The following is a 10,578-nucleotide window of genomic DNA, read 5'->3' on the forward strand; positions in this document are numbered from 1 at the left end:
GGGCGGGCCCCCCTGGGGGGGCGCGAGGTGATGCCAGGGGGGGCGCGGATGATCCCAGGAAAAAGGCTTTGTTTTTGTCATGTGGAATGTAATTGTAATAAAGTCATAATTTTCATCATTTTCTTTTTGTTTCAGGCATTTTGGTGCACTTCTTTTTTTTCCCGTTTTAGACTAAGCTATAACCAGGATAAATGCAATAAAAATAATTAACAGTTGTTGAAAGTTGATATTGCGTTTCTCTGTTGTTAATGTTAAAAAGGATAAATGTGTAGGTATACTTAATTTTTATCATTAATAATCTTGTTTATATTCAGTGCATCGACTGAGGGGGAGGGGGGGCGAAAATGTTCTCTTTTCTAGGGGGGCCTGGCAAAATATAGTAGAGAAACACTGATTTAGACTAACATGCCTAACAAATGATCTAACCTTTGATGGTACAGTCCAGATGGAAACGTGGGATTAGGAAGACTATATGCTGACTCAGAGAATAAAATCCCAGGTGATTCTAGTTGTGTTTTTTCTTTTCCGGAAAATCGACATTTCTCTGAAACAGATGTTCTAAAGCATGTCGTGTCTAAACACTCGTAAAAAACTCAACGTACAACTTTTGTCCACTCAGACTGGACTGATGTCATTCGATTACAAACGAAAGCCACTTCCAGTAGTAAACCTTAAATCATGATGAATACAGTGTGGGCGGGACTCGAGTGCAACACTTGAGATTTTATTCAGTAACAGGAAGTGATTGTGAAATGTCAAGTCACAATGAATACCCTCCCAACTCCTATTAACCCTTTCCATTCATTACAGTCGTTTTATTTCTTTATTGTTAGAAAAAAAAGACAGGGTAGCATTCAGTTCTGGCGCCACTCCTTACCCTGCAGCGTTTCCCGTCTCCGACTAAACTTAAAGCGAACTTGTGACCCTTCGGCCTTATCGTCGCGCTGCCTTACGAGGGTTTCAAAGCGCAAGCTATAATTAGGTGTCCAAACCGCGTTCAAAAGTGCATCTATTTCCACGAATCCAAAGAAGTGCTGCGGTAGCAAATCGAGCAGCGTCGCCTTGTGTATCGCGCCAAAACCTTCTTGGACTCTCGGTCTACTGTGAAGCAGCAGGGAGCAAAGTTGTCCCTCAGATTCAAGCGCCAAGGATGTAACACTGGGGCCTTTATTTATTTTTTAGTTCCAAACTTGGAACTCCGCTCCAGAAGAGAATTTAGACTAACAAATGCTGCAAATTTCCAAACAACACAGTCAGGATTCAATAATTCTGCCAAGAATCAACTTTTGGCAAAAGAGGCGAGGGGCATGATTTCCGTGCTTGATGCCAAGGCCAAATGTTAATGGGGGCATCTCGGTAAGCCCCGGAGACACAAACTAATCCCTCTAGAGAGGGCGTGAGCCAAGATTTGAAACTATCTTCATGGTATCACCGCGGGGCCACATTGGACAGTTTTACATAAAGGAATTGCCAATGAGATGGAAATTCATTGCACTGTCCTTATGATTTCACGCTTGGCGAAGACCTTGCACCCAAAACCATGCCCCGCCCCACCAAAGAAGACATAAGAAGACATGTTTTGTTTGTTTCTAGACAGGGATGCCCAATTGAAATAATTTAACATTGTAAATGGAAAATAATTCCCAAATATTGTTGCTTTAACGACTTAGTGTTCCATCGATTTTCAAAGGGTTACATTCCCCCAAAAATATGTGCGATACGTGACATCGGAATAGAGGAACTAATTCTTTTTTGTATTTTTTTTTTCATTTTATTTTACTTTATTTTTTTGTTTATGCCTCATTTTTAGGCTGTCTGTAGTAACAGACATGGCGACCTCTGGAGAGGTGCCACCCCCCATGTAATATAATTTAATGATAACTAGATCCGCGATTATATTTAAAACATACTGTTGGTCAATAAGAATACTTTTTTGCAAGTAAAATTGATAACAGATTGATTTATTCATTTTAATGAAAAATGGTCGAAATCTTACATATTGTCCCTTTAAAACAACAAAGCTGCAAAAGGTGAACTTCGTTCTAGCAAGGGAACTAGCTATTAAATTGTGAATCTGAAAGTACACCGGTTGTAGTGTGACCTAACTTTTGCACTGGTATTTATACCTTTTCTCAGCTGTCCTGCTTCCTAATTCCCAACATGAGGGTCAACTGCCCCCAGGTCAAAGCATGCTGACAAGGGGCTCTGCATCTCTAGATGACCCTGTAAAATATTCGGCATTCTTCAGGCGGCGTTGGGATACTTGATAATTATTTCCGGCTAAGAGGCCAAATGTGGAAATAATTATTTGCATATTGTTGCACATCAATGTGATGTGCCTTTGTGTGTGTGTGTGTGTGTGTTATTTAATGTTAAAAGTTGGCTTACTGTACGAGATCACAGCAGGGTAGTGTGGGGGATTCTCATTGAGAGATAACAGCTCTTCGTTTTCACTTTAAAATGCTGCATGCAACCGCCAGCCTCATTAACAAGGTAAAGGGCCACCTTGAAACAATCTTCTGGACGACATTCCCAAGCACAACGTTCTGGAATGTTCTCATTCTCACAGGGGGCTCCTCAACCTCTCTCTTGCCATCCCCTCCCCCCATCACCAAACACATCTAACTTTGCCCTTTCGTCGCCCCCCACAACTTCCTTTCCTTTTCATTTGCTGCAGCCCCTTTCAGCATCGGGGATTCTCCTCCCACTCAGAACAATGTCTGCTTCGCCCTCCTCCAGCTCCCTTTACCCTTGGACCAGTGCCTGGAAGCTGAACCCATTTGAAAAAAAAAAAAAAAAAAGAAACAGTGAGAAAAACACATTTTGGCCACCGAATCACTGGTTGTAAAGCTATTTCGGCAACTGTGACATCAGCTGTGGAAGCGTCAGTGGAATTTTTTTCCAGCAGAACGGTCTGAACATTTGGAAGTACCACAGGTGCCACGCTCCGTTGAAATCCACGGACCTCGCTGACGCTGGGAGAGATCAGAGTGCGTGCGTTGGCCCCGCTGAAGGGATTATACGCATTAGTAGACCAATGGAAGACAAGCCTTCCCTTTGCACCTGAGCACCTGTTTGGAAAGTCTCTCTGACAGACGGCAGGCGACCGAGCGGCGACTTGGACTCCAGCTGAAACGCTACCCTTTTGCTTAATATAGTGGTCAATCATTCAACGGGACCGAGCGAGAGCTAACCTCTGCAGCTATTTAGCAGCTTTAAACAAAGCAGCTGACCTGGAAGAAATGTGATAAACACAGCAGGGAGGATGACGCACAATGGTTCATCGAAGCAATGGCGCATTCCTTCTTTCTCCATGCCACCCTTGTTACATAATAACATGTACATAACGTGTACAGTGAAGCCTTTGGAATTGCCAAGAGTTGTCACGAGAAACCAGAAAAGCTTCAATGAAGCTCCTCAACTGACCTCAACAATGAAACCCACGTTCTGAACTCCGTTCTGGGATCGTACGTTGTGGGATTCACTCATCCCGGGTGTTTGCCGGATTCATTATCAAACAGCAACAGTGTCAGGCTGTGAGCATTAAAGTGTGCAGTCATTTATGTCTATCATGTTATCTTATATGGAGCACTGCTGGCTAGCGGCTAACTTATGTAAGGCGCACCTGTAACTGTGTCTGAACCATTAGTAAACACGGGTAACAGGGGCCGTATGTCAATGTAGTTAAGTCCTTAGGATTGGTGATCGAATGTGATTTCAGAACAACATTGTATGAGGAGTCGAGAGCAACAGTTTAATAGAAATACTAGTCAAGTTGGAACAATGTAACGCACTGCTGGGAATAACTTACAAATAAAGACAATGGTTTATTTTGAAATTGGCCCTCACCAAGTTTCTACCGTCAGAGCATTAACAGTTGTTTCTGCTATCGGCAGAAATGTTTCCGATAACGCTTGGCACTGAAAGAGTTAATTCACGATGCTTCTGCCTGACAATTCTGTCAGTAATAATGCACATCCCCCTATAAAAGGGATGAAATGCCTGTTCAGATCACTAAATCGATCATAAATTGTTTCATGTTCCAATTAATTTTCTCTTAATTTGAAAAGAAAACTGCACTTTTCACAGCATGAAAAGTGTTGGTTTGCTGACACCTGCAAAATTCCTGTTAATATCAAACGTAAACTCCTGAAGTCCTGCACGTTGCCCCGATTTGAGAACTGCTGACATAGATCTTTACATTTGACTTGCATACAAACATTCGGGTGCAAGGAACAGTGGAACTAATACTTATCATGCTAAGTCACCAGGTTTTTCTAAACCCCTTTTCATTTAATTGTTCAACATTTATGGTATTGAAAGTATTTTCCATACAAATCTTGATGTACTTTACGATTATGCTGGTAAAGGCAAGTGATGGACTTCAGAGCATTCCCAACATATTTAGGTTGTAGGAATGAAACTGTTTAGGCAGCTGCGTTCTTGTACAAATAAAGGCCTCCTCTCAAATAGATGCCTGCTTCAAATAAATAGCTGGTGCTGTTTGTAGTTGAGTAACTAAACACCCTTGGTCACTATTTGGGGAAATAGGGCATCGTATGTAAAGAGCACCGGCCGCCTCACTATCTTGCAAGGCGGGAGAGAGACAAACAAAGAATAGTAGACAGGATTCTGTGTTTGTCAGGCGGCACACTGTGTCATTTTCCTTCCTACACGTAGATAAGAGTCTTGAAATGCCTCTCTCCATGTGATTCATAAATACCCAAATTCTCCCTTGCAAAGATCACAGGCTTCAGCCTGCTCTAAAGTGTATATTTAACAGACCAATGAGTCAGTCCGTGTGCACGCCCACTGGTCTCGATCACCCCCCCCCCCAAAAAAAAAAGACAGAGCAGGCCGACGCTGAGCAACAGGGGAAGCTTGATAAACAGCAAGTTGAGAAAACAACCCAGAAAAATCTGCAGCCCCCCCCGTCCGTCCTTGAAAGCCTCTGAATCATCCCGACATTTCGGATAGATTCCGAGGAGAGTGCGGTGAGCCCGTGAGCTCATCTAATGAAGACCAGCGCTGTGTGTGACCGCACTCAAACGACAGCGTTTGGTGAACTGAACATACTGTTCATTTGTACAGCTGATAATCTCGAGTTAGGTCTTGCGTCATAACATATTTAACAACACAGCTAGTGGAAGAAGCACTGCTCAAGCCACTTCATATGAATATTTGAAGCTTTATAAACAAATCAGGAAATGTGCCCTATTTTTTAGTGTCATTTGAATCTAATTAAGAATGTTCAAATGCAGACCTCATGCACGCCATCACACAGGATTTTGGAGGCTTTAACAGTGACCTGTGATTATTTTATAGCAGTATAAGACAGTTTAGTGCGAGACTTGGCAATGATTGGACAAGGTGTGTCTGAACTTTGAGCTTTGGCCCATGTGATGTTGTAGAACACTGATGACATCTTAGGCATTATAGCAAAGGGAATTCTGTTAACTAAAACACCACATATAATAAAGACAAAATACAGTGATCCACCAAAAAACATATTAAAGACTGGCACAGTAAACATATTGAAGGGTTGTTTGGTTAGATTCAGTATTTGTATGATTGCAGAGAGCATTTCAAGACTCCTAATTGAGCATCGAGCATTAAAGCAATACAATAATGAGTATAATGTGCAGTGTATTCAATTTTATGACAATATATACAATAATCATTAAATAAATCGGAAAATTGTTACTGAATTGCAATGTCTTGCTTGGGGTGGGCGGTGTGGTGAAACTAGTAGCATTTCGCTCTATTTACGCCCCTGCTGTTGAAATAACTGTTGAAATAGGGGCGACATATTGAAGGGTAAAAAAAAAAAAAAGTCCATGCACGCATAAACTGGTCACGTATTAAGCAAGCGTCAGACAAACAAAAGTGACAGCCCGTTCTTCATTTAATAGTCACACCGATTCTGCGCGCATTTATTTTCTTGCAAAGTTGAAGGCCGGTTTAAAAGTTATCCATCGCCTGCAGCTATTCTTCTGACGTGAGCAACTCGCTTTGACACCAGAGGCACCGTTAGCACTCACTTACTTTATATTTCATCTTGATGCTCCTCTAGAAGATTCCACAATAGATGAGAAATATCCGCTTGTATTGCATCAATGAGAAAATAGGGGGACTTTTCTGCGCTTAAGCAGCCATCCGGAGTCGTGAAGACGGAACGGCTCGCTGACTGTAGCGCTTCGAGTCTGTCGGTGTCTTTTCGCTCAGATTCTACGTCCGTCCGCTCCGTTGCGCGCTGACGAAATGTCCTCATTTGCATACGAGTCCCCTATTGGCTAGAACAAACGCGGGACCCGCCCCTGCTACCTCCCTTCCGCTAGGAGTGACGTCAGTATCAAGTCGAACATTGTGGAGTGCCCCCACATTTTTCACTCGTCTCACCTGTTTGAGCTATAGTTGTCTGGTGGCAAATAAATAAATGTTTTGACTTGTGATGTAAAAAGGAAGTATAGTTTTTATTTATTTTATTTTTTTTAAATAAAATGCATGTGGTCATTTTTGAAACACTACTCACAGAGGAACCTATTTTTTGTTTTTACTAGCATACATATTTGCTAGTATGAACATATTGGCTAGTATGAACGTATTTGGAGTGTAAATATGCATATTTAAATATAGTTAAACTTACAAACAAATTCAAATCGGCCCAATGAGGGAGCTTGTAGCTACAAAATGGCCCTGCTCCATGGGATTATGGGAAAAAATAGTCTTAGCATTTAAGTGTGGTATGTTTGGACATATTTGCACAAATGTTAAAATGTATTTGCAAGCGCATTTGAATGCATTTCAACTATGTCTACAAATGTATTGAGACACATTTGCAATTGAATAGGTTTGAATGTGCTTTTAGGCTCAGTGCTAAAAACTGCATTTTTTTTCCTCCCCATAATGCCACAGAGAGTTGACATGTGCATGCATGAAAATGCTTCTCAATTTGGGAAAAAAGCTGCACTGTTTTTATCAAAACATTCAAACAAATTTTGTGATATCTGCAGTAATCCTGTTAAAATATCACATACCCCCTCAAGTGCCTACCCCAGGGGTACTCATCACTTTTGTGAACCGCTCATTATAATGGTTCTGTTATTTTTTTTCCATCTCTGGCTCATCTACTCAAAAATTTTGTCAGTAATAACAATGTACATCTTTATAAACCTGAACAAAAATAAAGGCTAGCAATGTTTCATAAATGAGCCACTATAACGCAATATAGTTAAAAGGTTGCTTGATATTCCAATTAGTTCGCTCTCAGATAGAAAAGAAAATGTACAGTTGCAGAACTCCTGTTAAAATCTCACATACCCCCAGCAGTACTTCTTATCCTGTTTATGAATTGTTATTTTGTTGGCGGGACCGGTCTCTACCCCCTCACTATACAGATATTTATATAATATTATTTTTTGTTAAAACCTGTGTAAAAATGAATTTAATCTGTGCAAACCCGAAATGTAAATGGCTTTTCCCTCAGCCAAGCTTGTTAATGCCCTGCATTTAGTAGTAGAGTGAACCTGATGAAAAACAAAAGGGAAAAAAAAAAACCTGATAGAATGGACTATTGTGACTTTGCCGCTTGCCTGCGATAACAATTCTCAAGGAGAAATCACCTGCACTTACACAACTCTCTGATGTGCGTTGGCTCATTTATCACAAGCACGGGCTCTCAGTGGCTCTCATTGTCCATGGCGAACAGTCATATCCTCACATGAATGTGTCGTGCAAGGTACTCCCAAGCTTGTTTATGCAACATGCAGTGTGCAGCTGCAAGCCATTCAAGCGGGTACCGCCGCTATTCTTTTCTGCCTATGGTATGTGATTAAGTGCATTTCAGCACCTGTTTCCTATGACAAACATTTTTCAGTTTGTTTGCATCAGCACTGGGACTATAAGAGCCCCAAAATGTTTTTTGATCCCGTTTCCGTAACATTTGGCAGGATCGAATCGGTCCTTGGGGTACGGCTGTCCAGCGGCACGCCGTTTTCATCTTGTTCGACTCATGCTTGACATGCATTATCAGTATGCTGCCAGTGGGAGATTTTCAGATCCGGCGGCAGCGCAATCTCCCGCCTGCTTGACTTACAGTCTGAAAATCCTCCTTTTGAACCTGGACAAAGTCAAACAATCAGCAGCCGGTGGAAGATTTGTATTGGGCCCCCGTCTCCATGACAACAGCCACCATTGCCGCGGTATCTTTTACTCTCACACCTAGCGGATTACACGAGCTGGAAATTGGCGGGTGCAATGGGTCCGCGGGTGTTATGATGGCATATTTCAAGCACGGAAATAGCGCGAGTGAAAGATGAGCCGCCCGCTTTTCATCTCGCCAGGTGTCGGCGGCATGCGGGTTGCATAAGTGCCCCTGCAGGTTCAAGAGTGAGTGTTAGCGATAGTACGTGGAGATCACAGGGCCGTGTGAGCCGCGCCATCCGAGCGGGGAAGTACGTTTTAATAGACACATGCGGGAGGACAACGGGTCTTCTGTGCGTGGAGGTGGCCCCTCGCCGCTCACTGTGAAGGCCTGTTCCTCAAACTCTCGAAAACCAACTCAGACATTTTTATAGGAGCGCCTCCCCCTGACTTACAGCCCCCCTTCTTACCTCCACGTTTACCCGTGTTGCCTAGCTCCTCTGCGTGGTTTTAAACAGACGAGTGTCTCCCGTCTTTGTGCCTTGTGACCTCACGGCCTGGCAGCAGCGCGGAGGAATGCGCAGAACACACAAGAAAAGGGGAAGGAGACTGACACAATGTTGTTTTGTTGCCAAAGGTCGCCTCACTCTTAAGTAGGAATGATTCACATCCCACAACCACCAAAAACGTTTTAGCTTTCGCTTGGTAACATTATCCCACCATGCTGGGAATAGTTTTGACATTTGCGATTGAGATTTTGAAGGCGAAAACAAAACCAATACTAAATAGGCCTGTTTGTGCTGTCAGAGAAATAAAATGTCATGGCTACTATAATTGGGTAAAAATGTGTTTGTGTTGCCAGTCAAGCTCAAGGATGAAAGGGAACTATTATTTGTATAGCATAGATATGCATATCATACTTGTCTCTAAAATAGGTCAAGCAATGATGGCGTCTCAAGTTGCTCAAGAAAATAACAAAAACAAAACTTGAAGCCAATATTTATCTTATAAAATATACTTCTTACTTCTCTCATTAACATTGGGACCATGCCTAACCAATTAAAGTTTGAATCAAGCATTAAAATGCACAATAAATACGATACTGTAAGCATTCACGCAAGAACAAATCTTTAACTTGCCGTCATTTTGATACCGTGACACCGACCAATAGCAGACTAGCATCTTAGTGACTTTGTGATGCCGACCAATAGCAGACCAGTATAGTGGTGACGCGTGTTGTGACGTATGAGCGCGGTGCACCTGGCAGCCATGCATGGATACTGACCGCCATGTTTGAGAAGAGAATTGATTGTTTTTGATGTTGTAAGCCAAAAAAAAACAATTTTTGTAAAGAGGGGACAAAAAAACAGTCCACGTCTTAAGGTGAAAAAAACATAAGGCAGGGACGTTGCAAACCAGGGGTCCACTATACCTGCCATTGAATGTCTGGCCTCTTAAAAAAGGTCAAGAATATGTCTTTAGGATCGAATGAGTGAATCTCCCCCAGTCCCTCCCCTTCCACAATGGATATCGCAAAGCCAGCCGAGGGTGACCTGAGGCCCGTTATCAACAACGATAACATCAACCAACCTCAGCGGGCAGAAAAAGGAGAAAAAGAAATCCATGCCAACTTTTTGTCGAGAGGGAAGAGGCGGGCGACATCGCCTTCATTTAAACATCCCGTACTATTAGCTGGATTACAAAAACGGAGAACAGTCACAGAGGTGGAGCAATGAGGCCCCTGGGAGCCTCCCCAAGGCCCCACTTGAACAAATCTGACTGACACGGAGGGTTTCATTTAAGTGTAATTTTCACAGTTGTATTTCAATGACCTGAATAGCTCCTTGTACAGGGCTAAAGGCATCTCTTTATCTGGCCGTCAACTTGGCAGTGATAGAGGTGAAGACTGAAAAAAAACAAGGCCATAAATACTCAGTATTACGCTGAGAACGCATTGCAGCATGCACACAGCGTAAATGCGCAATGCGCACATGATTTACTTATTTAGCTGGAAGCCAAGGCCATCTTTTAAATTCTGCTGTTCAATGTTCACTCTGTTTTTTTTTCCCTTTTTTTTTTTTTTTTAAATGGCTCACACTTGTTCATTCATTGTACACAGCGCAGGCACACCTTCTTCCCCAGTGAGTAATTTGCCTGTGCATTGCTCTTGTATTGCTACACAGCCAACTGTTCATCATTCTGTCAGCAGCCACTGCAGGATAATGTTTCAGTGTCAAGAGAAGTTTTAAAAATCATGATATACGGATCCCCGCGTACAACCCAGCGTTATTGACGGCGACACGACGGGTGAAAATCCTACTTTTGGATTTACCGTGCACAGATTCTACACGAGATATAGGCGCCACTTGAACCGGGCTCTTACTTCCAATCATCTTCTTCACTGAGCAATAAGCCTTGTCGTCCGCTCTCAAATTG

General features: G+C 42.5%; 1 protein-coding gene across 1 annotated transcript in view; it reads right to left on the reverse strand.

Annotated features, from left to right (window-relative positions):
* The window catches only part of nedd9 (neural precursor cell expressed, developmentally down-regulated 9), a 34,899-nt gene extending 28,673 nt beyond the window's left edge, over positions 1-6,226 (reverse strand). Inside the window, exon 1 of the mRNA XM_088405341.1 lies at positions 6,046-6,226. Coding sequence (XP_088261467.1) covers positions 6,046-6,057 — 12 coding nt within the window. The 5' untranslated portion in view covers positions 6,058-6,226. The remainder of the gene's footprint in view (positions 1-6,045) is intronic.
* Positions 6,227-10,578: the final 4,352 nt, after the last annotated feature.

The sequence above is a fragment of the Hippichthys cyanospilos genome, chromosome 21, assembly GCF_059441005.1.
Source record: "Hippichthys cyanospilos isolate Australia breed blue-spotted pipefish chromosome 21, RoL_Hcya_1.0, whole genome shotgun sequence".
NCBI lineage: Eukaryota > Metazoa > Chordata > Actinopteri > Syngnathiformes > Syngnathidae > Hippichthys > Hippichthys cyanospilos.